General features: G+C 53.1%; 1 protein-coding gene across 1 annotated transcript; it reads right to left on the bottom strand.

The window, feature by feature from the left end:
• Nucleotides 1-254: 254 nt before the first annotated feature.
• NPC1L1 (NPC1 like intracellular cholesterol transporter 1) lies at nt 255-23,586 on the bottom strand. The gene is made up of 19 exons (XM_060156192.1): nt 23,533-23,586; nt 21,011-22,536; nt 18,600-18,700; nt 18,076-18,248; nt 17,712-17,840; nt 17,120-17,302; nt 15,883-15,997; nt 15,628-15,755; nt 15,045-15,182; nt 14,704-14,793; nt 5,761-5,951; nt 5,473-5,597; nt 4,753-4,879; nt 4,533-4,588; nt 3,260-3,410; nt 2,819-3,050; nt 2,547-2,660; nt 2,307-2,469; nt 255-454 (listed from the first exon to the last, which is right to left on the bottom strand). The coding sequence occupies exons 1-19, from the start codon at nt 23,584-23,586 to the stop codon at nt 255-257; spliced, it is 3,996 nt and encodes a 1,331-aa protein (XP_060012175.1).
• Nucleotides 23,587-26,590: the final 3,004 nt, after the last annotated feature.

A 26,590-nucleotide genomic window follows, 5' to 3' on the forward strand; every position in this document is an offset into this window, starting at 1 on the left:
AGGAGGACATACGTCAAATTCAAGAGGTGGGTCAGGACCAGATCACACCCACGCCATCGCGCGCCACCTCCATCACAATCGTGTGTCCCTGTGGGTGAGACCTCATGGCCAGAGGGTGACCTGTCACGGGCACTCCTGTGGGGACAGCCTCTCCCAGGCCCTGAGGGCGGGGATGGGTCAAGGGACCCCCACAGAGGAGCCCTCATGGCCCCTCAGGTCAGGGCCGGTGAGCTTGGACAGGGGCTCCGGCTCCATCAGAGCTTCTGCCTATTGTGAGGCGGAGAGCTACCCAGGCCACCCTCGCTCTTGTCAGGACATTCAAAGCCGTAGTTGACATGGACACTGTTGGCCGTGCTCGTCGGGGCAGGGCGCTTTGACCAGGAGGCCGCCTTGGCTGCAGTCACCTCCTCCTCCTGCTTCTGCAGCTGCACCAGAGCTGGGTTGACATCAGGCCCTGCAGAGGGATAGGTACAGAGGACCACAGTCAGGGAAGCGTGTGCTGGATGCGGGGCGCAGGCGTTTGCTGTGGCCTAAAAAGGAAGTTCCCGAGAGCGAGAGCTAAGCCCGAAGCCCTCCACCTCCACCACTGCCCCTCGCCCCAGCCCTCGCTCCACCCTACACCTAAATGCCAGTAGCCGTTTCAGCCGCCATCTGCGCCCAGCCCCTGGCCCACCTGCCTTCCAATGCAGACCCCTGCCATCCGGGGATCTTGCAGGGGAAGCCCCCAGACGCCCATGGCCTGTGACTGCCACCCCCTCCTCTCTTCATGGACACCCTGTGCAAGCGCTCCTTGCCGAGAGAAGCCGTTCCTCACTCTGTTGTCAGACTCAGGTCAGGGAGGGGCCCGGGGGTCTCTGCGCCTGCCACTCGCCTCTCTGTCAAGATCCCAGGCCACTCTGAGGGGGCAGGACCTGCGAGCTCCTTCCTCACTCCCGGCCACTCGGAATCTCCAAGGGGTGGCCACGACCTGTGGGACCTGTAGCTCCCCAACTGGGTGACCCCTGGGGCTGTCCTCCTCGCCACCCACCATCCCCAATATACTCTCCTCTTCCAAAGGGGGTCAGGAAGTTTCTACAAGATGCTGGTGCCTTGGGTAGGGGTGCTGGAGCTGTATGGCCTCCAGATACACTGCGTGTGACCAGCTCTGTGACTGGGGTGGGAGTCTCAGTTTCCTCATCGGTGAAATGGGGATGAAAACATCACCTACCTCCAGAGGTGATAAGACGATTAGTGCACATATATTAGAGCACAAACACACCCTTCTGTAAATGTTTTCTCTAAAATTACCATTGTTATTATTCCGGGTGTCAGGGAATGGTACAGCATTGAACTGCTCTCAGCTTGCCCACCGTAACAGGGGGGACGCTTCGTCCTGCGGGCCCAGTTTAAATCTCTGTGGGGGTGGGGTGGTGGAATTCCCTGGTGGTCCAGAGGTCAGGACTCCGTGCTTTCACTGCCGAGAGCACGGGTGCAATCCCTGTTCGGGAACGAAGGTCCCGCAAGCCGCCCAGCGCGACCAAAAAAAAAAATCTCTTTTGGGGGACGGGGTGTGTAAATGACTGTGCTCAACAATGAGGAAACAGAAATGCACGTGTTGCTGATAGGAGTTTAAATGATAAAACTTGCTGGAGGGCGTTAACCATTGGCATGAATAATCAACATTCACAGACTGGACTTTCTCCAGGAAATATTGGAGGATGAGGTCAAAGATTCAGCCACAAGGATGGTCATCGCGGCAATAACATGGAAAGTCAGAAATAGTCTAATGTCCAGCAGCTGGGAGCTGGTTAAATGGTTTGTGGCTGATCCATAGTAGAGGATATGTTTTTCGACTGCAAGGAGTCACCCATGAATGAGTCATGAAATCAATTTCGCAGATAACGCCAGCATTTTTTAAAAAATCAATGATAGACTAGAACAGAAAATATCCAAGGCTTCTCCGGCAGTGTCATTTTGTGAAATGCTTGTTCTACTCTGCCTGTCCGTGTCCGTGCCTGTACACATCACCTCTCAGTGTGAAAATATATTTCCTGCTGAAAGTCACGATCAAAAGTTCAACAGCACACAGCACAGACCATACGGCCACTGAAAGTGTTTGAAACACACATCTGACAAAAAAAAAAAAAGATGTTTTCACATGTTAAGTGAAAGACCCCAGTTTTTCCAAGCCAGGAGGAACTGTGTGCTCACAATCTGGGCAGTGACTGTCCCGAGTAAGCAGGGCTGTGTGTGTTCGTGGCATTTTGCCTGTGGCCTGGAGTCATGAGGGAGGGGCCTGGCAGTGTCAGAGGAGCCCAGGCGCTCACCCAGGTAGCTGAGGACGACCGGCAGGAAGACCAGGCCATGCAGCAGGCCCAGCACAGTGATGAGGAGGTTGAGGCGGAAGAAGAAGATCTGGATGAGTTGCGCCTTGGCCAGGCCCAGGACGAGGATGCCGGGCAGGTTGGTCATGGCCACTCCTGCGAACACCTGGGGGTCACAGGTGGGCGTCAGGCTGGGCACGGGGCAGCCGGCCGAGGGCTAGGTGAGGCAGCCCATCCACTCACCGCGCTGCCCATGGAGATGGTGGCCTCCTTGGCCCTCTCAAGCCGCGTGGGCTTGGTGCTGATGGCAAAGGAGCGGGTGATATGGGACACGAACTCCACAGAGATGCCCACCGCCTGTGGGGAGAGAGGGGGCTTCAGCCACAAAAGGGCGGGGGCAGGGGTCTCCACCCAGACCAGCGGGCAGCACCTAGACTCTAGAAAGAGCTGAGGTCGTCCTATGAGGCCAGCACCCCTCCTGCCCTGGAGCCCCGCCCCTTCGGCCAGCAGGTTACCGTGACCAGGTTGATGAGGGACACAGCATTGTAGCTGATATCCCACAGGGTCATGAAGCCCACAGTGTCCACCAGGATCATGATGATGGAGAACAGGTTGAGGAGGCCGGAGCAGATGTCCATGCCCAGCAGGAAGCAGCAGACAGCGAAGGTGGGCAGCAGGCAGACGGTGAGCATGAAGAGCCCCTCAGGGACCACGGTCAGGTACTGCTCATAGAACACGTTGGTGATCCTGCGGGTCGCAGGGCACAGTCACCGCTCCATGGCTTCCCACGCCCACTTCAGGATGAGCATGCAGCTAGGGGAGGGTGTCGGGGGGCCCGGGCCCAGGTGCAGCCCGAGCCTCCCTGCTGCAGCCCATCCCCACCCAGCAGCCGCCCTCACCAGCCCAGCACCCTCACCCGGGCCCACCTCCCTGCATCCCAGTGCCCAGGGACTCACGTGTAAGGGAAGACCTCGAAGTCTGGGTCGGTGCCCGGCACCTTCCGCAGGTCGGCGGTGATGTTGGCTGCCAGCGCCCGAGCTGCCCGCAGAGCCTCCGTGTAATCCTGAGAGTTCTTCAGCGGCTTGTGGTAGGCCATGAACCGCGAGGCTGCAAAGGTCAGAGCCTGTGCCAGGTGCCCTCAGAACCCCCAAGGGATAGCGCCCGGCTGGGTTCAGGGCTCTGCCGCCACCATTTGGGAATTCTTAATACATTTTGAGCAAAGGGCCCAGCATGTTGGTTTGGCCCCAGTCCTGCAAACTCTGCAGCTGGTCCTACTGCCGTGCAAGACTCAAGTCCCAGCCCTGCCTCTGAAGGACAGAGCTTGCAGAGATCTCCCAGGACTTCCTGGTGGTGCAGTGGTTAAGAATCCGTCTGCCAATGCAGAGGACACGGGTTACAGCCCTGGTCCAGGAAGATCCCACATACCGCAGAGCAGCTAAGCCCGTGTGCCACAACTACTGAGCCTGCACTCTAGAGCCTATGAGCCACAACTACTGAGTCCATGCACCACAGCTACTGAAGCCCACGTGCCTAGAGCCTGTGCTCCACAACAAAAGAAGCCACTGCAACGAGAAGCCCAAGCACCGCAAGGAAGAGTACCCCCCTCTCACCACAACTAGAGAAAGCCCGTGCGCAGCAACGAAGACCCAACGCAGCCAAAAATAAAATTAAATTAAGAAAAGAAAAAAAAAAGAAGGGATCTCCCAGATGAACCCAAACGCTGCTCTGTATGGTTTCAAAACATGCATTGGATTTTTAAAATTCATTTAATTACTTTTCCAATGTACATATTCCTATAGGAAAGGACCAGAAAGGGAGTCAGAAAAATGGAAACAGCTGACTTAACAGAGCTGTGCATCAGGGCACCCACTGGGTAAGTCAATAGTCATTCATTTAACCAGCTGCCCACTGCCCACATCTGGGTGTGACTTGTGCCTGAGAGAAGAGGATGTGGGTGGCTCCCGGGTGTGGCATCAGCCACTGAAAAGTCCATGAACGTCACACTGACCTTGGATTTGGTGGTGGGGAGAAGGAAGCAGGGCAGAAATGGGGTAAAGTCTGAGGATGTGGAGCTGGGCAACGTGACCTCTGAAGATAGGGCCAGGGCAGTTAGAAGTCCCCCATAAAGGAGGAAGGAGAGAAGGTTCGAGATGGAGCTGTTCCCTGGGACTCGTGGGGCCCCTGGAGCAGCTGACTCTGGTCTTCCCCTCCAGTCGAGGCCGTGCTTACCTAAGACCTGCCCATCTGGGCCCAAATTCACGGAGGTGCTGTACGCTGCCAGGCCGCTGCAGGGAGAAGACCAGAGCAGGTTAGCCAAGGATCGGGCCCCCTCCATGTGCCTGGCCTATGGCCACTCCCAGAGAACCCACACTGCCTCCTGCCCCTCTGTGCCCCTGCCTTGGGCGCCCACACAGCTGTCCTCCCTGGTGGACCCGCCACCCCAGCCTACCCTTTGGGACATTTGATGTTGGGCTCATCTTTCAGGAACCAGGGAAGATACTTGTGGAACTGCTCCACGGATGGCCGGACAGACCCTGCTGTGTGTCTCATGCAGTTCTTCAAGCAGGCCAGGGAGTCTGCAGAGAGAGCAGAGGCTCCAGGTGGCGGCACCCACAAGGCCAGCCAGCGCCCCCACTGCCCACCTTGTGGTCCTTTCCCATCATGATCCCCACGCACTGCCACTGCTGCAACAGGCATGGGTACTTCTGGAGAGATTTGCATTTGTCTCTAACTATGGGAGGAGTTCCCCTCTCAGTTATGGAAACAGCTGGTACCTATGAGCAAGTGAGGAAGAGAAGTTTGGGACAGAGAAGCAGCCACCACGGGGCCTCCCCGCCCCGCCTACAAGCGCAGCTGCTCCGGGGTAGGGCCACGTGCCGATCCCAGCTCTCACTCGACTCCCTCAGCATGTGAGCAGCAGCCTGCCCAGCGGGTGTGGGCACAACTCAGCAGGGGCATGAGGGGGTGATTGCCTGGTGGGCCAGCTGGGTGTCCACACATACGGGTGCAGTCCCCCACACCTGTGCACCAAGATGGGACCCCCCCGCCCCGACTGCCCCTGCCGAAGAGCGGGAGGGGCTAAGAGATCCTCCACCGGTCCTCTCCGTTTTCTAGCCTCAGTTTCCCCAAGATGTAGTGGGCCCTGAGCCCCCAGAGGCCCCATACTCACTGACAGTCGAGGGGCAGAACTCATCTTTATTGGGGCCAAAGACATAAAGGCGGCAGCAGGAAGGTGAGGACAGCCAGTCAATGAAGTCGTCCACCCAGGAGGAGGCAGGGATGGCCAGGTAAGACCTGAGGGTCGGGGAGAGGAGCTCAGGGGACAGGACCACACAGGCAGGCTGCGGCGGGTCCTTCCTACGGTCCAACCTTCACTCTGGGCCTCCCCAAGCACATGGCAGCAGGTGGGCAGCAGAGCAGGGTAGGGGGACAGACAGGGGTGGGCTGGGGCACTCACTCATCAGGGAACTCGGCGGCGTACTGGATCTTCTGGGTTAAGGAGAAGTTGTTGCAGCCTGCGCTGGAGCAGATGGCATTCAAACCTGCCTCACTGGAGAAGTTGTAGCCCCCAGTGGTTACAAAGTAGACTGGGACCCCCACCTCAAAGTAGCGGTTCAGAAAGAGGAAATAGTCAAGCAGGTACGAGTCCTGGAACAGAGGACAGTCAGTGAGGCCAGGGCCAGACACACCCCAAGAGCCTCACTCCAGCAAATGCTCAAGAGGTACACACACAGAGGTGCATGCTCACAGGGGTACAGAGATACGTGCTCACAGAGTCACACGTACGGTTCCATTACAGATGTACATGGTCAGAGGTGTGCCCATGGAGGTACACACTCCAAGGCACACACATCCAGGTATAATTACAGGTACATGCACAGAACACACTCATGGAGGTACATGCACAGAGCATCACATGCCAGCCTGCATGAACACACTCTGACACACACACAAACATATACACATAATTTTACCCCTTCTTATCATCCCCAGTTTGGTACAGCCACAGGTCTAACAAGTGACCACAGACTGCACAGACACGCACATGTAAACACCCATGTGCACACCCTCAAGGCCATGTGCCAGGCATCTGCATGGCCTGTTCCCTTCTCCTATAACGTAAAACCTCAAAGTGACATCAGGGATGATGTTGGAATAGGAAGAACCAGGATTCCACCTCCCCACCTAGACTCCAACTGCACTGGCAGAATCTGTCTGATGTAACTATTCTGGAATTCTGGGGTCGATTGAGGGCTTGAAGCTTCCAGAGAAAGGCTTGGATGGTTCTTAGCATGGTACTGGCTACTCATCCTTTATCCTCCCAGCCTGAAGCAGGCAGCCATGCACACATTCCAGGAACAGTTTGCACACAGCTTGCAGGATCCAGGGTAGGCTATAAGGCCCATCTCTTAAATATCAAGGATATGTGTTCTGATCACTCATTGCTGCTTCTGATATCCGTAGAGCAGACACAGAGTCAGGCACCATTAAAACCTTCACCTCAAGCTGAAGTTACTTCCAAGATATTTAGAGAGCAAGTGCTTGATTTATTGTTTTTCTCCTTCATATCTCCCTTTTTCTCCTTTTGAGAGCCAGACCTTTAAGAAACATGACACTCAAAATCAACCACAAATACAGGGGAATTTAAACAGTCACTGCTCATGCCCAGGGAAAGGTGAAGGCTCAGAAAAGATCTGGAAAGACTTAACTTTACATCTCAGGCTGATCTCCATGACAGAGACATCAGTAACGATTAAGTTTTTAAAAATAAATAAATAGGGCTTCCCTGATGGCGCAGTGGTGGAGTATCCGTCTGCCAATGCAGGGGATATGCGTTTGACCCTGGCCCAGGAGGATCCCACAGACCGCAGAGCAACTAAGCCCATGTGCCACAACTACTGAGCCTGCACTATAGAGCCCGCGTGCCACAACTACTGAAGCCCATGCACCTAGAGCCCGTGTTCTGCAACAAGAGAAGCCATGACAATAAGAAGCCCGCGCACCGCAATGAAGAGTAGCCCCCGCTCACTGCAACTAGAGAAAGCCCATGCACAGCAACAAAGACCCAACACAGCCAAAAATAAAAACAAATAAATAAATTTATAAAAATAAATAAGCAAACCCTGGGGAAGGAAGAGAATCTGATCTCTAGAGTTACTGTGGACTCTCAAATGTCCATTTTTCAACAACAATAACAACGAAAATCATAAAACATACAAAGACTCAGAAAGATATGGCCCATACCTAGGAACAAAAATTAATCAACAGACACCATCCCTAAGAAAGACCAGACAATGGATTTATTAGACAGAGACTTTAAAACAACGATCTTAGAGATGCTCAAAGAGCTAAAATAACATATGGACAAAGTCAAGAAAACGATGTATGAACAAAATGGAATGATCAATAAAGAGAAAACATAAAAGAGAACCAAAAAGAAATTCTGGGGCTGAAAAGTACAATAATTAAATAAACAATTCACTATAGGGATTCAAAAGCATATTTGAGCAGTCAGAAGAAGAATTACCAAACATGAAGATAGGACAATTGAAATTATCAAGTGAAGAAGAGAAAGAAAAAAGAATAAAGAAAAATGAACCTGTGGGACATCATCAAGCAGACCAACATACGCATCATGGGAATCCCAGAAAGAGAAGAGAGAGAAAGAAAGAGGAAGAAAGATTATTTGAAGAAATAACAGCCAAAATTTCATAAATCTGATGAAAGATATGAATATAAACATCCAAGAAGCTTAACAAACTCCAAGTAGGATAAACTCAAAGAGACCCACACCAAGGCACATTACAATTCAGCTGTTGAAAGATAAAGACAAAAAGTGAATTTTGAAAGCAACAAAAGAGAAGAAGCTTATCATATACAAAGGATCCCAAATAAGATTATAAGCACAGTTCTTATTAGAAAACTTGAAGGCCAGAAGGTGGTGGGTTTGTATACTCAAAGTACTTAAGGGGAAAAAACTGTCAACCAAGAATCCTACTTCTGGCAAAACCGTACTTCAGAAATGAGGGGAAGATTAAGACATTACCAGATAAACAAGTGCAGAAGGAGTTTGTTGCCACAAGACCTGTCCTGCAAGAAGCACTAAAAGGAGTCTTTCAAGTTGAAATGAAAGGATGCTAGGGTATAACTCAAAGCCATATAAAGAAATGAAGATCACTGGTAAAGGTAAATACATTGAAAATTATAAAAGCTAGTTTTATTGTAACTTTGGTTTGTAACTCCATTTTTTTATTTCTACATAACTTAAGAGACTAATGCATAAAAAATGATTAGTCTGCATTTTTGGATACACAGTACATAAAGATGTAATTTTGTGATAGCAATGACTAAAAGGAAATGGAAAGGAACTGTATAGGAACAGATTTTTTCTATGTAATTCATGTTAAACTAGGATAAATTCAACAAATTTTAGGATATTTAATGTAATCTCCCTGGTAACCACAAAGAAAATAGCCATAGAATATACACAAAAGGAAATGGGAAAGGAATTTAAGCATTTCACTATCAACTAAACAAAAAGAAGATAGTAATGCAGGAAATGAGAGACAAAAAAGCTATAAGGTATATAGAAAACAAATAGCTCAATGACATAAGTAAGTCTTTCCTTATCAGTGCTTACTTTACATGTAAATAGACGACTCTCTCCAGAAAGAAGTCAGAGGTTAACAGAATGGATAAGAAAAACATGATCCGACTACATGATGTCTATAAGAGACTCACTTGATATCCAAAGTTGCCCACAGGTTGAAAGTGAAAGTATAGAAAAAAGATATTCCATGCAAATAGTAGCCAAAGGAGAGGTGGCTATCCTACTACCAGGTAAAATAGACTTTAAATAAAAAGGTTACAAAAGACAAAGAAGAACATTATATATTAATAAAAGATTCAACAAAGCAAGAGTAAGTGTGTATAAACAGTTACACACCTAATGAATGACCGTCAAAATCTATGAAGCAAAACTTGATAGAAATGAAGGGAGAAATAGAAAGTTCTACAATAATAGTAGGAGAGTTCAATACTCCAGTGTCAATAATGGTAGGACACACAGACAGAAGACAATTAAGGAAATAGAGGGCTCGAACAACACAATAAACCAACTAAATCTAACAGACATATGCAGAAACTCTGCCCAACAACAACAAAATACATATTCCTCTCAAATACACATGGAACATTCTCCAGGATAAACCATGTGTTTGGCCACATATTAGATCTCAACATTTAAAAAGATAGTTATCATATTATGTATATTCTCAGACCACGACTACATGACGTTAGAAATCAATAACAGAAGGAAAACTGAAGAATTCACAAACTTGTAGAAATTATACATCACACTCTTAAACAACCAGTGGGTCAAAGAACAAATCAGAAAGGAAATTAGAAATTTACAGATGAATGAAAATGAAAACATAACATGCCAACACTTATGGGATGCAGTGAAAGTAGTGCTAAGGAGGAAATTTATAGCTATAAATGTTCACAGTAAAAAAGAAGAAAGATCTCAAGTCATCATCCTAACTATACAACTTATAGAACCAGAAAAAAAAAATGACTAAACACAAAGCTGCCAAGACAAAAGAAATAATAAAGATTGGAGCAGAGATAAATAAAATAGAGAACAGGAAAACAATATAGAAAATCAATGAAACCAAGAATTGGTTCTTCAAAAAGTTTAACAAAAGCAACAAAGATTTACTTACGTCGACTAAGAAAAAAAGAAAAGACTCAAATTACTAAATCTGAATTGAAAGTGGGGACACAACTACTGATTCTACAGAAATAAAAGGAATTGTAAGTAAGTACTATGACCAATTGTATGCAAACAAATTGGATAACCTAGATGAAATGGACAAATTCCGAGAAACACAGAGCCTACCAACACTGTGAAAAGAAGAAATAGAAAATCTGAATAGACCCATAACTAGTAAGGAGTTTGAATCCACTTTCAAAAATCAACTCAACATAGAAAAGCCCTGTACCTGATGACTTCACTGGTGAATTCTACCAAACATTTTAAGAAGAATTAACACCAATACTCCTCAAACTCTTCCAAATAATTGAAGAGGAGGAAACACCTTTAGCTCATTCTATAAGGCCAGCATTGCCCTAATACCAAAGCCAGACAAAGACACTACATGAAAAGAAAGACTACAGACAAATATCCCTTATGAATATTGATGAAAAAAAATCCTCAACAAAATACTAGCAAATTGAGTTCAACAATATTTTAAAAGGGTTATACACCGTGACCAAATGGGATTTATCTCAGAATTCAAGAGTGGTTCAACACATGAAAATCAGTCAATGTAATACACCACATTAATAGAATGAAGAGAAAATCACATGATCATCTCAACTGATGCAGAAAAACTTTTCACAAAATCCCACATCCTAGGAATTCCCTGGCAGTCCAGTGGTTAGGACTCAGTCCTTTCACTGCTGTGGCCCGGGTTCGACCCCTGGTTGAGGAACTAATATCCTGCAAGCCGTGCAGCGTGGACAAAAAAAAAAAGAATTCCACATCCTTTTATGAAAAAAAAAAACTCAGAAAAGCAGGAGTACAGCAGAGTTCCTCAACATGATAAAAGCCATAGATATGAAAATCCCACAGCTAATATCATACTCAGTGGTGAAAAACTGAAAGAATTTCCTCTAAGATTGAGAACAAGATAAGGATGCCTGCTTTCACCACTTCTATTCAACATAATACTGGAAGTTGTAGTCAGAGCAGTTAGGCAAGGAAAAGAAATTAAAGGCATCTAAACTGGAAAGCAAGTAAAATTATCTCTGTTCATAAAATACATGATCTTATATACATATATAAAACTTTAAAGATCCACCAGATAAAACCCGTTAGAACTAATAAATTCAGCAGAATTGTAGGTTACAAAATTAACACACAAAAATCAGTTGTATTTCTATACGTGAGCAATGAGTAATCCAAAAAGGAAATTAAGAAAACAATTCCATTTACTATAGCACCATAAAATACTTAGGAATTAACTTCACCGAGGAGGTGAAAGACTTATACACTGAAAACTAAAAAACATTGCTGAAAGAAATTAAAGAAGACAGAAATTGAAAGACATCCAATATTCATGAGCTGGAATATTTAATATTGTTAAGATGTCAATAGTACCCAAAGCAACCTATAGATTCAATGAAATCCCTCTCAAAATCCCAATGATTTTTTGGCATAAATACAAAACTCCATCCTAAAATTCATACTGGAATCTCAAGGGACCCCAAATATTAAATAATCTTGGCAAAGAAGAACAAAGTTGAATGACTCATATTTCCTGATTTCAAAATTTACCACAAAGATACAATAATCAAAACAGTGTGACTGCAAAAAAAAAAGTGAAATTTTGGGGCTTCCCTGGCGGCGTGGTGGTTGAGAGTCTGCCTGCCGATGCAGCAGACACGGGTTCGTGCCCCGGTCCGGGAAGATCCCACATGCCGCGGAGCAGCTAGGCGCGTGAGCCATGGCCGCTGAGCCTCCGCGTCCAGAGCCTGCGCTCCACAACGGGAGAGGCCACAACAGTGAGAGGCCCGTGTACCGCAAAAAAACAAAAAAAACAAAAAAAACAGTGTGGTACTGGCACAAAGACAGACACATAGACCAATGGAATAGAACAGAAAGCCTAGAATTAAACCCTCACATATATGGTCAAATGATTTTTGACAAGGGAGCCAAGACCATTCCCACCAACAAATGGTGCTGGGGAAACTGGATATCTACATGCAAAAGAATGAAGTTGGACCTTCAAAAATATACATAAATATATATATAAATCAACCCAAAATGGATCTAAATTTACGAGGTAAAACTACAAAACTCGGAATAAAACGGGGAAAACTTCAGTACATTGGATTTGGCAATGATTTATTGGTTTGTTGTTGTTGTTGTTGTTGTTTTTGGCCATGCCACAAGGCTTGCGGGATCTCAGTTCCCCAGCCAGGGACTGAACCCGGGCCCTGGCAGCAAAAGCCCAGAGTCCTAACCACTAGACCATTAGGGAACTCCTGGCAAAGATTTATTCTTGAATATGACACTAAAGGCACAGTTAACGGACAGAAAAATAGACAAATTAGACTTTATGAAAATTAAAACCTTTGGTGCCTCAAAGTACACTACCAATAGAGTAAAAAAGCAACCAACAGAAATGAAGGAAATATTCACAAATCACATATCTGATAAGGGATTGATTATCCAGGATACCTAGAGAACTCTTAGAACTCAACAACAAAATCCAATCCAATTCAAAACTAGACATTTCTCCAAAGGAGCTATACAAATGGACAGTAAGTACATGCTTAACATCACTAATTGTTAGGGAAATGCGAATCAAAGCCACAATGAGATACCACCTCACACCCATTAGGATGGCTATTATCAAAAAAGAAACAAACAAACAAACCAAAAAAACCCAGAAAACAAGTGTGGGTGAGGATGTGGAGAAATTGGAACCCTGTGCGTTGTTGGTAGGAATGTAAAATGGTACAGCTGCTGCTATGGCAAACGGTATGGAGCTTCCTCAGAAAATTAAAAACTAGAATTGCCATACGATTTAGCAATTCCATTTCTGGGTATACACCCAAAATAATTGACAGCAGGGTCTCAAAGGGATACTTGTAAACCCGTGTTCATAGCAGCATTATTTCACAATAGCTAAAACGTGGAAGCAACCCATATCCATCAACAGAAAAATGCTTAAGGAAACTGTGAGGTATATGCATTCGTATACATATGAATATTCTCCAGCCTTAAAAAGGAAGGAAATTCTAACACGTGTTACAACATAGCTGAACCTTGAGGACATTATGCTAAGTGAACGAAGCCCATCACAAAAGGACAAATAGCGTATGATTCCACTTACATGAGGTGCCTAGATTAGTCAGCTTCAGAGACAGAGGGTAGGATGGTGGTGCCAGCGGCTGGGGGGAGGGGATGGGGAGTCAGTGTTTAATAGGGACAGAGGTTCAGTTTTGCAGGCTGAAAGGGCCGTGGAGATGGATGGTGGTGAGGGTTGCATAACAATGTGAACGTACTTAACGCCACTTTAAAATGGTTAAAATGGCAAATTTCATGTTACGTATATTTTACCAGAAGAAAAAAACGGAGAGAAATAAGTTTTATAACCTCATAAAAAACAAACAAATCTCCCCCAAAGAAAAATAAACAAAGGGCATAAACAAAACCTCAGCTGGGTCTGGCAGCCCATCACCACCTTCCTTCTCGCTCATCGGCTCTGCCCACCAGGTCCCTGATGCCCGTCCTGGGGACACTGGGGACCCTCTTCTCTTCGGCCCTGTGAGCAGCCCCCAGGGCCACCATGGGTGGCAGGGTCATTCTGCACCCTTGCTGGCTTTGCTGCCTCCTCTTCCTCCCTATGGTGGCTCGAAGGTGCCGTCCTGGCTGTCAGCTCTCCTCCCACCTCATCTTGCTTCCAAGGCCAGCACCACCTGCAGATGGCTACCCAGACTACTCATCCCAGGGCTCCTGCCAGCAACTGGACTCCCATCACCCTGCCCAGGGTGGCCCTGGGTGTCCGAGCCCTCATGACGCTCTGCCTCCCCTGGAGCGCAGGCACGCAGACTTGCTCTCCCCCAGCCACCAGCCCACACCACCTCTGGTTGCACGTCCAGACGAGCCTCTCCGATGTGTGCTTGCTGGCCCCAGCCTGGCAGTCAGCACCCTTCCCCACCCCCGAGCCCCGGCCTCCCGCTCTCGGGCTCTACCGCCACTCCTCCCCACACCAGTCACTCCCACACCCAGGAAATGCACCTGGGTGAGCCCCAGCCTCCCACGGGTCCGTGCCGTCACCCTTGCTGCCTTCCTCTGCAAATCCCACTCATGCTCAGATGCCCCTTGATCTCTCCTCTGCCCAGGACCCTCAAGCCACAGAGGTCTTTCCTTCCACTCTGCTGCCAGCCTCCAAGAACTCCTAGTACCTGGTGGGGAGCGGCTGCCCCGGCTCACCTAGGAAGAAGCCCCCGACCCTCACTGTCTTTCAGAGGACGGTACAGTGACATGGGCTGCTGCGGAGCCCAGGTCTGAGGATGTGGCGTGCCCAGCAGAAGGCAGGTGCTCAGCGAGCCTGCCCTGACAATCATCTCGAGCGGCTCCCATGGCCAGCCCCTCGGGTGCCTGGTCGTCTCTCTCTCGGGGCCTGGGGCTGGCGCTGAGCTCCTGCGTTTTCCATCCATGACGTGGCTTCTCTTCCCAGCTCCACGTGACGAGCGGTCCCACACTCCTACCACGCCCCTGCTCCATGCCGCCCCACCAGTTGTGTGCTGCTGACCCTCCCCACGTCCCTGGGGGCCGAGGACAGGGGAGGGAGGGCACCCATGGGTGGCCCCAGGGCCCGCTCACCTTGGGCAGGGCCAGCTCCTGGTCCAGCCCCACTTTGACGTAGCACATGAAATAGAGACTTGCTCCAAACATGGCCAGGAAGAGCAGCAGCTGCGGGGGGAAGCGCTGTGTGAAGGCCTCCTGCCCAGCAGCTCCCCAGGCTGGGTCTGGGCGGGGTCTCGTGGGGAACATTCTGGAGTTGGGCAGGCTTGAATCTCAGCCTCCCTCTTGCTTCAGCACCTGGACCTGGGCAAGCTCGACACCCCTCCAAAGATGACGGGCGAGGCGAGGGTCCAGGCTGAGCAGACCCCTGTCCCTGGGTGGTGCGAGGCCCCCCCAGCTTCCCCTCTGTCCCCACTCACCACGACCACACGGGTGAACCGGTGCAGCAGGAACGGGACGTAGAACTTGCGGAAGCATCGGAGCAGTAGCCCCTCGTCCTGGCTAGGCGGGGGCAGCTCCTGGGCGCTCTTGCAGCAGCAGACGTCCAGCCGGGAGGCCTGGAAGGAGGCAGGTGCTCAAGGTGGCCCCAAAACAGACCCCAGGGACCACCTCCCTCCCATGGGGTGGGAGAGCCACCTTCCACAGGCGGCCCATGCCAGCGCCACCCAGTGGGGACATGCCACTGTGCGTTGCCTTTATCTCTATTTTCTACCTTGATAAAACACCTTTGAATTTTGCACCATCACGGAAACAGGAACTCCCTCCCTGTCAGTCTCTCATTTACATTTTATGTCATGACCTCGTGTACTTTAGGAGGTTTGATCATATTCCCCCAAATTACCAAAACGAGGTTGCTTTGGGACGTTGGGGACTATGTGGCCCAAATAGTCCAGCGCTCTGTTGCCGCGCTCAACGCCACACTCTGAGGCTTTACTTCTACGCGGTAAAGCCACCCCAGCCCCAGCCAAGATGGGGGTCCCTGGCTCTCTCCACCTCCCCTACCTCCTGCCTTCTGCTGTCAAGGGAGAGCAGGGCCACGAAGGCTGACATCTGCAGCAGGAAGTCGAGAAGCAACGCAAAGCCGGAGGTCAGGGCAAAGGTCCGCACAGCTGGCATGGGGGTCAGAGCTCCTGGTGGGGGAGGGGACCAGGGTTGAATCTCAGGGCCCGGCATCCGCTCAGACGGTACAAAGGGAAAGGAGGCTGCCAGCCTCCAAGAACTCCCCGTACCTGGTGGGGAGGGGCTGCCCCGGCTCACCTAGGAAGAAGCAGATGGCCTCGGAGAGGCTGCAGAGCAGCATGCTGGGGGCCACTCTGCCCAGGGCTCGGCCGATGTGGGCCTCCCGTCCCTCCCCAGGCCTCCGTGGCAGTCTCTGTGTGGGGATGGCAGGGACACGGTCAAGATCCAGCCAAGGGCTCTGTCCCTTGCAGGCCAGCAGGGAGCTGGCGCGTGCCACCCGCTCCCCCGGGCACGGCCATCGCCTGGAGACCCAGCCAGGCCTGAGGAAATGGCCCCACCCTCCCCAGTGCGAGCAGACCCTGCCAACACTGTGCTCGGCCACATCTTCCACTTCTCAGGGTCTGGCCCAGAGAAATGCGTGGCACGTCTAGGGATCATCCTTGCTCTGACCCATCGTTGGAACCCTGAATGTTCACTAACAGGAGAGGCTAAATGGACCCTGACTTGTCCTTCCATGGAATGCTACCTAGCAGCACAAAGACAGAGGTGGCTGTGTGTGGGACAGAGAAGAACAAACCTGACTCCATATTGGATCTCTAACCTTTGTGCTCTGTTGCCTGTGCTTAGTCATGCTGGCTCTGAATCTTTCCTTCAAGAATGTTGCCTATGGCCTGAAATATACATGATGGCCCATTCTCAAGGCTCTGACCTTTAAAGGTAGAACACTTTTCCATTCACACAGAGATAAAAAAAAGTTGCAGAGCAGAGTCTAACATGTGTCTTGTTGGAGGTTTATAGGAACATTGTGACCAGACCTACATGGACAGCTGCAAGAACAAAGGATTCCTGGCACCAAAAAGTTTGTCACAACAAGCCACACCCCCTCCCCTTTTAGTATAAAAGAAGCCTAAATTCTAACTCGGGTAAGATGGTTCTTTGGGACACTAGTCCACCACCTTCTCAGTCTGCTGGCTTTCCGAATAAAGTCACTATTCCTTGCCTCAACATCTCGTCTCTCAATTTATTGGCTTGTCATGCAGCGAGCAGTATGAGCTTGGGCTCAATAACATACGTGCTGTGTGACACTCTTACCAGACAGTATGTGGGGCTGACAGAGAGCAAGTTCAGGTGACACAAATGGTATGAATACATTTATGTGAAAGATAAATAAACGCAAAGCACTGTTTTCTACAGGAATCGTACACATGGACATCAGCGCTTAGGAAGAGGCCGTAAGAAGCCCAACAAACCCACGCAGGGCTGCACCTGGGCATGTAGGGGCAGCTGGGGGTATGCAGAACTCCTGCCCCCTTACCTGGTACTCGAGAACGAAGATGAAGATGTTGTCGGCCCCCACGGCGAGCACCAGGAATGGTACCACTTGCAGGATCACCAGTGAGGAGGGGACACCCAGGTAGGATAAGAAGCCCATGGAAGCCATGACTGCTCCCAGCACCACAGCCACCCCGCCCAGGCCCAGCGTGGCCTTGGAGTCCACCTGCAATGGGATCAGGCTCAGCCTCCTGGCTGCGGGGCTGCCCGATGTGCCCCCAACCCGAGTTAGAGGAGGGCAGAGGGCAGGCTTGCTCCATGCTTCTGTGTTTTGGCTGCTCCGCAGAGCCATCCTCCCAAGGGCAGGCCCTGTGAGCCCGCCACTTCTTCCTCAAGCATGCATTGTAAGACAATGTAAATATTAGCTTTGCATTTGCACAAGTTGGGGGTGGGGTATTGTCAGGGAGCAGAATGAAAACTTTTGAAACAGAACACCTCAAGAAGCTCCACCCTTTGGGGGAGCCACTCTGGGTGTGTCCACTCTGCTGTTTTGAAGTGCTCTGGAAAGCAGGTTGGAAAGGTTCTAAGCACCCCGATGGGCCATCCCCACCCTCGCTGCTCCCCTCGCTTCTCACCAGTACTCGGCGCCAGCTGGAGTAGCTGCCCAGGGCCAGGGAGATGTACAAGAAGATGACGAGGTAGCTGACAGCGAAGATGGGCAGGTCCTCGGCTGTTGTGCTGTTGATCTCATCCTCCAGGGAGCGCTGTGGACGCACACCCGACCAGCCCCACTGACCCAAGGGCTCGGCCAGCGGGCACTGTGTGCGTGAGCCACCGTGAGCCCCGGCAAGGCTGCGAGAACAGCTGTCGCATCACCCCATCCTCCTGGGCAGGCAGACGCTAGCTAAAGGTCACTCAGGAGGGGCGAGGACATGATGGGGACACAGGACCCCACCCAGAGCCACTTGAACTGTCCTCCCCAAAGCCAGGGGACCCTACCTCCGCCATGAATGTGACCTGGAACACACCAGCCGTCCGACGCTGGAAGGCTCGCATCTCCTCTAAGAAGGCCCCCTCCCAGAGCTTAGCCTGGGCCAGGCGGGGGTCCCCAGGAGGGTAATTGTTGAGGGGGAAGGTCATGATCAGGGCCTCCGCCTCAGAATAGTCCTTCCCTGGAAGGAGAAATGCTCAGCTACCCTCCAAGCGCACCTCTGCTTTCCTCCCCGACCCCAGCCGCACCGCTGTTTCCCCTCCCCCTCCCCTCCTCATCCAAGTCATTGTCGAATGACTACACCCCACTTCCCTCTCTCAGCCAAAGGCAAAGTCTATGGGCCCAGGCACAGAACCAGAGAACCTGGGCAGGGCTGGGAGAAAATGAACGGGGTGGCAGAGGAAGCACAGAGGATGGGCGGGTCTGCAGCCGCCCCCAGGCAGCAGGAAGCCCTTTGCCACTCCCATCCTTCTGCCCTTGACTCCTGCCCCGTATGTCCCCTCACTGTCCTCCTGGGGGCCACCCAGCTTACCTTTGTAGCCCCCCACAGCGAGGAAAGGGAAGACGGGCGCCCCGTAGTCAGCCATGCAGCTCAGGGCCAGGGCCGTGCCATCTTTGTAGGTGAGGGGGGCGCTGCAGGGAGAGGAACGCACCTTTCCTGATCCCACTCCCATCTCCGTGGCCCGGGTGCCCCACCCCGGACCCGCAGCGCCATCGCCTGACCCTGTGGTCAGAACATTTCTGGGCCCAATCCAGAGTGAACTGGAGCTCCCTGAGCGGGGCCTCAAGCTCTCTCTCCTCTCATCCCAGCCTCACCCTCCCGGCTCCGCCATCATGTCCTCCCGGATGCGGCGGGTGGGTGAGTGTCACACACGCTCCCCTGGGGTGGGGGCCGGAGTCTGGCACACAAGCCCCCCGGGTCCTAACCACCAACAGAGCCACGCAGGCCTCACGCTGCCCTTAGCCTCCTCCTCCCGCCAGCCCAGAAGCCTCCAGGCCCAGAGGTGGGAACTCCTTCCTTCCTTGGACAGCGTACCAGCCCTGCAACCTTGGGCAGGTCTCCATGCCCTCCACTGAGCCCTTTCTGCGAACACATCACACGTGCGTGGACGAAGCGCTCATTGTGAGCAAGTGCGTCCGTCAGTCACCAGCTGGCTGGGAGTGCTGGTTGCTGTGTGACCTTGAGCAGCTCACCATACCCCTCTGAGCCTCAGTTTCCATGTCTCTGAAATGGGGATAATCGGGCCACCCAAGAATTGTTGTGAGCATCCAAAACCAAAGTAAAGCCACCTCGAGGACTGGAAACCTGGGGTCAGAGCGTCCTCCCTGACCTGCCTGTTCTGAGCGCCAGCCCTGGGGCTGAAGCACAGACTCTGGGAAGCAGCCCAAACTTGGCTCACCTGAAGGGTGGGAGCCCTGGCTCCCCTGTCCAATCCAGAGGTTCTCAGGGTGGCATGGGGGCCTCGGGAGCCCTGGAGACCCTTTCAGGGGTCTGCAAGGTCAAAACTATTTCCATAATAACACTAAGATGCTGTTTGCAATTTTTACCCTTCTTCGATCTCGAGTCTGTGGAGTACAGACAGTTCACGGACATGGCTCTAGTTTCCATATTGCCGCTAACATTTAAGAAAAGATCACTTGGGGACTTCCCTGGTGGTCCAGTGGTTAAGAATCCTCCTTCCAATGCAGGGGACGCGGGCTTGATCCCTGGTCAGAGAACTAAGATCCCACGTGCCAAGGGACAACTAAGCCCACGCGCCTCAACTAGAGAGAAGCCCACATGCTGCAACTGAGACCCAACGCAAAAAAGAAAAACAAAGATCACTTGCTGAGCTTTGGTGACGTATCAGAGCAAATCCACAATTCTCTGGAAAGGCTATTACAACACTCCTCCCTCCTCTGGCTACACGAGTGTGTGGGCAAGCATTCTCGCTGAGCTTCAACCAACAGGCCAAACGCAGAACCAGATGCCAGGATCCATCCAGCATCTTCTGCTAAGCAAGACCCTAACGAGATTTGCAAAGATGCAGAACAATGCTACTCTTATCACTCCAGATATTTTTGGTACAGAAAGTACCATTATTTTTCATAAAAATATGTTATTTGTGGCAGCATGTAATGGGCCTATTATTATTTTTTAAAGAATTAAGAAATATTTCATCATTTCTCCGTTCTACTTTCTCACGTGGTAAATGTCAGTAGATATAACCTCTATCCAAACCCAAGCTCTCTGGAGTCCTCGGTCTTTTGTCAGAGTGTGAAGGGACCCTGAGACCAGGCTTTTGAGGACCTCTGCCCATTCCAACCCCAGAGAGCCTCAGCGGCTGCCTGCCCACCTACCTGCTCCCCTCCAGGCTTGGTAGCTCTCAGACCTTCGCTCTTGGTCCCAAGGCCCAGCGCCTTCACTGGCCTCCTGTTTGCACCACGGCAAAGTGGACACAGCCGGGGACAAAACCCCAAACAGCGTGAAGGGGTGTAGCTGCAGCCTGCACGAGGGTACCCGGCCCAGGCGAGCAGGACCTAAAACCAGCCCCGGCCCCTGCCCTGGCCCGGGGCACCTCACGGGCTACCCATGGCCCTGCTGGCGTGCATCGAGGCCCAGCACAAAAGCAGAAAGGAAAATAACGAAGCACACCCATGAGCAGGGCCCTCGGATTGCTCTGCGACCCTTAGACCAAGAACATGCAAGGATGGGCCCTATGTCAGGAGTGCTGCAGAAAGACCGCGTGGAGGCTCTGATGGTCGGGTGCAAACCAGCTACAGTGAGCACGCACCCCGCTTAGGGCGTGCGGGTCCGAGAGGGAGCACGGAGAGAAATGGCACGTCGCCGCCCCTGCGACCGAGACCCAGAGCCACACGGGGCCCCTCAGTTTGGGCTGTGTACCTGGCCTGGGCTCCAGGGGGCCCACGCCGACCCCGGCAGCCACGCCCGCGAGCACTCACTTGGCGCAGTAGAGAAAGTGGTCCTTCCAGTCCACCTGGGAGGTCTGCCCCGACAGCGTCTGGTTGGCCGTGAGCAGCAAGCGCGTGCGGTTGTTCTGGAAATACTGCAGGAGGCTGTTGACGCTGCAGTCGGAGAGACTGGCGTTGTGCGGGTTGAGGGGGGCGTAGCAGGTGTCCTGCAGGGAGACGTTTCGCTGCTCCTCTGGCGACCACACCTGCAGGCGCCGCAGCCTCTCCTGCAGCTCCAGCACCTCCAGCAGCAGGTCAGAGGACAGGATCCCACTGAAGTTCTTGGGCCCCAGCAGCAGGGAGTCATACCTGTAGCGGGGCCGGCCAGGTGCCGTCAAGATCACCTGGTTGGTTCGGAAGAAGGGGCCAAAATGCTTGTCGTGGAATGCCTTCTCACTTCGGGCTTGGCTGCTGGGGGCTGACCACAGCTCCACGGGGTCTGTGGTCAGTTCTAGAAAAGCCAGGCCCCCTGCCATGGGCACCACCACAACAGTGGACACCACCAGGATGGTCACTGGCCACGAGGCCACCCACGTGCCCCAGCACTGGAAGCACTGGCTGAGGACGGTGTGGGTGGAGAGGCTGAGCCGGTGGGCGAGGCCGATGCTCGCCTCGGGGCTGCGCGTCTTGCGTTGGCCCCGCTTGGCCAGGCGGGACCACAGGAGGAAGGCGGTGAGCGAGACGAAGAGAGAGCCGAGGATGAGGATGAGGGCCAGGCTCCCTACCATGCGGCCCAGGTAGAAGGTGGGGTCCAGGGCTGGGGGCCGGGCGATGACGGGGCAGGAAGCAGTGCAGTCCTGGCAGGAGCAGGCCGACGCGCCGTAGCCCAGGGACCGGTTGCAGGGCACGACCTCACCGTTCAGAGGTTGCATCACGCTGCCCTCGGCCTGGCTAGGCTCCCACAGATGAAAGGTGATGTCCAGGGGTGCCAAGCCGTTCCCCGTGTCCCCCTGGAAATTGAGCCAGCGCTGGGCATTGCAGAGGGCAGAGCCGTAGACACCGCACATGGAGCCCACCACCAACGTGGCGGCCGCAGGGATGCGCACCCGGCTGCAGGAGTCGTAGGTCCGCTCGGCGAAGCTGCGCTGGTAGTAGGCCTCATAGGCCACCACCGCCCGGGGCTGGCTGCCCCCCTGCCCGGCCACTCGGGTCACGTTGATGAAGAGGCTCTGGTTGGAGCTGCAGGTGTTGTGACAATGCAGGCTCACGAAGTTGTCAGAGCAGGCAGGGCAGCGGGTGAGGAGGGCCTTGGTGACCCTCAGGCTCACGTCCAGGGCCACCAGCTGTTTCGGGGAGCAGCAGGCGTAGGTGGTGTTGGGGCCGGTGTAGAGGCGGGGACAGATGCTCTGCAGGAGGGTCAGGTGGTCACCCGTGACGTGGCGAGCAGGCGTGTTGTCCAGGCAGGACACGTTGGTCAGTGAAGCCAGGCTTCCAGACAGCTCCGGGTTCTTCCCGCACTCGTCGTAGAAGGCGCAGTATCCGGGCCGGTGTATGGGCGTGTACAGCTCGCTCTGGGCCTGTGGAACAGGGCAGCATCACCCCGAGCCCCAGCGCCGGCCAGCACCTCCGGGTAGCTGATGGGGCAGCGGGCAGCCAGGACAGGCATGGAGAAGGAAGCAGAGCAGGGCGGGTGAGGGGTGGACGCCAGGCAGGTCCAGGATGCCAGGGATCCTGGGGGAGTGCTGGAGGAGGTGGGGCGCCGAAGCAGCACGTGGGGCTCCCAGTGGGGTCTGAGGGTGGTGAGCGGATGGGAACAGCCAGGCCTCCACCCTGAGCAACAGGGTCACTGGAGAGAGAGGTGACCTGGCACATCTGCCTTAGCAAGGTCACTCCGGAGGGTAAGGGGACAGTAGTGAGAACGGGGTCACCCAGGGGACCCCTGGAAGCCACTGTGTGGTCCTGCTGAGAAACGATGACCCCTGGACAGGCGGAGGGCTGCTCCAAGGGGCCGTGTGGATGCAGGCCCTGTGCACCTGGGGCACCATTGCCATTGCTGGCGGCTGCCACCGTGCCCAAGCTGCAGCCAGGGCCCCTCTTGGAGATTCTGATCTTGGAGATTCCCCCTGCCCTTACCTGCTGGGGGCTGAAAGCCTTCACCCACCTTCCCAGGCGTGCAAATGAGCAAGAAACTTGCGAGGCAAGACCTCCTCCCAAACCTAGATGCTAAATCCTCATTAGGTGATTCTCCCCCTGAACCCATGCCGTCAGCACCCCGGGACTGGCTCCTCCTTTAACCTTCCACCAACCGTCTTAGGCCAGGACACCCACAGAGGACCAGGAATGGGAGGCACTCAGTCACACCCAGTCCAGCTACCCCCTGCTCAACGCTTGTGTCCATCTAACCCCACGACCTGAAGACTTGAGCAGCTCAGGGCCCTCGACCTGCACCCCTCCTCTGGGGAGCCTGGGATCCCTCATCTGTTTAGAAACTGCCCCCTCCCCAGACCCCAGGCCCTCTCTCACTGTTGCCAAGCAGCCCCCTGCCCGGGGTGGACATAGGGCCTGGGACTCACCGACTTCAGGAGCAGAGCCCAGAGCAGCCAGCCCTTCAGGCCGACCTCCACCATCCTGGCACTGGGAAGGGGTCAGAGGGTAAGTGAGGCCAGGACTTGGGGACAGCCAAGGGCTGGCTCCTGGCAACACACAGAGCTCACTGCGGCCGTACGTATACTAAAACTGGGGACGGCCTACGAGGCAGCTTCCCCACCCGGGACAGTGTCACCCGATTGAGTTGGGGACCAATGGGGCTGAGCCCTGCACCTCCCAGGGCTCCCAGCTGGTTAATGATCCACCTCACTTCTCCCTCCAACCTTTGGCTGCACCCTCTCAGTTGAGCCTCCCGGGGTGTCCCCTTCATCCACTTCCCAAAGTGACTAAGGCCAGAGGACTGAGTGAGCCAGAGACTTCCCGTGAGCTCCCCAAGCGGCCTCTGCTGCAGGAGGTCCCAGGCCCAGAGACAAGTGCAAGACGTGGCTGGGCTCGGGCACCGGCCCTCTGAACCTCTCTTCGCGCCCCCAAGCCCCAGCCTCAGACCCCCCAGTCTCCCCAGCACCCTCTTGGGTCCAGGCCAGCTCTGGCTGGGACACACCCGTGCACTGTCATCCTTAGCAACTGTTGTTAATTAATATTAACAACCCGATAACAGAGGGGGCAGTTAGGGGTGGAGTGACACAGTGACAGTAGTCTCCTCTGGGTGGAGGGGCAAACACCAGCTCACTGGGGTCTGACAGAGACCCCAGGTGTGATGGGTACACACAGCCTCGCTCCTCCGCCCCCGGCCCCTCCCTTATGTCCCGTGCCCGGGTCTGTCCCCACCAACCATGGAGGAGCTGAGTGTCGCTGGGAGCCCCAGACAAGCAGCCCCGCCCCCCTGGGCCCAGGTTACACTTCATTCACCTTCTGCTCCTTCCAGATAGGGAGCTCTGAGGCCTCCCTTGGGCTCTCCCTATCACCAGAATGGGTCAGACCTTGGCCCCCATGCCAAGGCTGAGCAGATAAGGCCAGCCCGGGGGGGGAGCTATCTCTCATGTGGCCACCTGCCACAGGCAGCTGCCGGAAGGAAACTGCTGTCTCCCTGGTCTTGTGTTTGCTTCATAGACCCTGGCCTGACTCGGAGGGAGCCACCCAACACATACAGGGGAAGACAGAAGCCAAGAGCGGGGGAACCAGACGCCAAGGGGGGATGCCAGGGCAGGTGCCGGCGGACCCCTAAGCCCCCAGTCAGCCACGGTGGAGAGGAGAGCCAACGGCCCAGGGGCTGCCGTGTGCAGTGACCTCCATCCGGCACCTCCCGGGCCCCGCCCCCATACACCATGGCAGGCAGATGCTGGGAATCCAGCTCCGTCTCCCAGATAGGCTCTGTCCTCTCTCCTAGATGTCTATCCCCCGAAGCAGACGCTGAGGCAGGGATTCCAGTGCAAAGAGTTGATTTGGAAGGTGATCCCAGAGGGCACCAGCAGACAGTGGGGATGAGCCAGGGGATGGAAGGAAGCAACCAGAGTGCATTGAAGAGTGGGTTCCTTGGACTTCCCTGGTGGTCCAGTGGTTAGGTCTCCATGCTTCCACTGCAGGGGGCATCGGTTCCGTCTCTGGTCGGGGATCTAAGATCCCGCATTGTGTGCTGTGCGGCCCACAAAAAAAAAAAAAAAAAAAGAGTGGGCTCCGGCTTGAGTACCCACAGCCTCACGGGGAACCTCCGGAAGATGATGCGGAGCGTGCCCCAAGGATGTGTGCTTGTCCATCATCTTCTTTGGTCGCTGGTTGAGGACATTCTCTGCAGCTTCAGCCCCAGGCCCCTCTGGCACTTGTGGAGCCCCCGGGCACACCCTCTTGACCTAGTTTGTCCCTAGGGGAGGCCCACAGAGACGGAGCCCAGATGTGTGGCCTCTGGGATCTTCTCCGAAACACACACAGGGGGAAAGCAGCAGTATCCAGCTCTGAGTAAAAGACGAAAACTCTCAGCCGCAATCTCACCACCTGGCTCCCTGGGCATGTGTGGGGTCTCCGAGGCCACGCCCCGGGCACAGACTTCTGTTGTGAGCACAGTTTTTGTACACTCCCGTATCCCACTTTATCTCCTGACATTTAGCGCAGACTCAACACTTCCTTCAGACTCTGACTACTGTGTGTGTCACTGGGCTGTGTCCCACAGAGTGAGGGATTGCCTGCTCTCCTAGTGCCAAAGGTCGGCTGCTTCCAATAAAGAAGTTTTTGGTTGATATCTTTGTGCCGAACTGTATTTCCTCTATTTTGTATTTATCTTCCTTAATCCAGGATTCTAGAGATGAGATGGGAGTGTTGACGAGTACCACGTCTACAGCCCTAAGTACACACAGTTCATCAGCTCTCCCCTTGGGCTAATCTAATCTAGGATGTCTTGACTAATTACCAGATTCTTGCTTATTGGTGTCGGGTGAAGGGGTCAGATGGTGGACACACATGGATTCCCCAAGGGTTGCGACTCTTTTCACTGACACCAGCAATAACCAAAAGTGCCAAGTCACTAGCCTCACCTTCACTGTGTGTTCGATCTGTTGTCAGACTTTACAAATTTAATAACTGTAAAAAGATGTCTCGTTTTCAATTCTCCTTTATTACTAGCGGGATTGAACCTGCCGCAGCAGTCCCAGAGAGGGAACTGGAGCTGAACACTGTTGCTAAGCTCAGGAGGTGGCGAGGAGGGGCCAGCTGCCAGCATAGGAGCCTCCTGTGGTCAGGGATGCCTGGCCGACGCAGCACGCCTCACTGGCTTGCCTCTCTGCTCCCCAGGAGCGTGCTGAGGGTTTGCAGTCTGGGCTGAGAGGTCAGGGTAAGACGGTGATGCTCCACCAGTCACTGGTCCGGGCCATGGCACCTGGCTAACTGTGTGTGCACTGCTCTGACCAGCAGTGATGTGAACAGTTTATGGTCATTTCCAGCTCACAGGGGTAACCAGCCTACAGGCTGAGATTTGGAACCTGGTCACTTAGTGGACCCTTCATCTTCTTTGCCATCAGACCCCAATTCTATTTGGTGAAGGACTGTGTCCACAGTCCAGGTGAGAGATGCTGCTCCCTACTCTCCCAGCCTCCT

This window comes from Lagenorhynchus albirostris, chromosome 8 (genome assembly GCF_949774975.1).
Source record: "Lagenorhynchus albirostris chromosome 8, mLagAlb1.1, whole genome shotgun sequence".
NCBI lineage: Eukaryota > Metazoa > Chordata > Mammalia > Artiodactyla > Delphinidae > Lagenorhynchus > Lagenorhynchus albirostris.

What these genes read in the sequence shown, in the direction of transcription:
- NPC1L1 (XM_060156192.1), bottom strand. Translation starts at nt 23,586, where the DNA reads ATGGTGGAGGTCGGCCTGAAGGGCTGGCTGCTCTGGGCTCTGCTCCTG. An exon ending in TTGACAGCAGAAGGCAGGAG is followed by an intron (nt 15,183 to 15,627) that starts GTAGGGGAGGTG and finishes GCCTCCTTCCAG; the next exon opens with GCCTCCCGGCTGGACGTCTG. An exon ending in TTCGAGGTCTTCCCTTACAC is followed by an intron (nt 3,051 to 3,259) that starts GTGAGTCCCTGG and finishes TGCGACCCGCAG; the next exon opens with GATCACCAACGTGTTCTATG.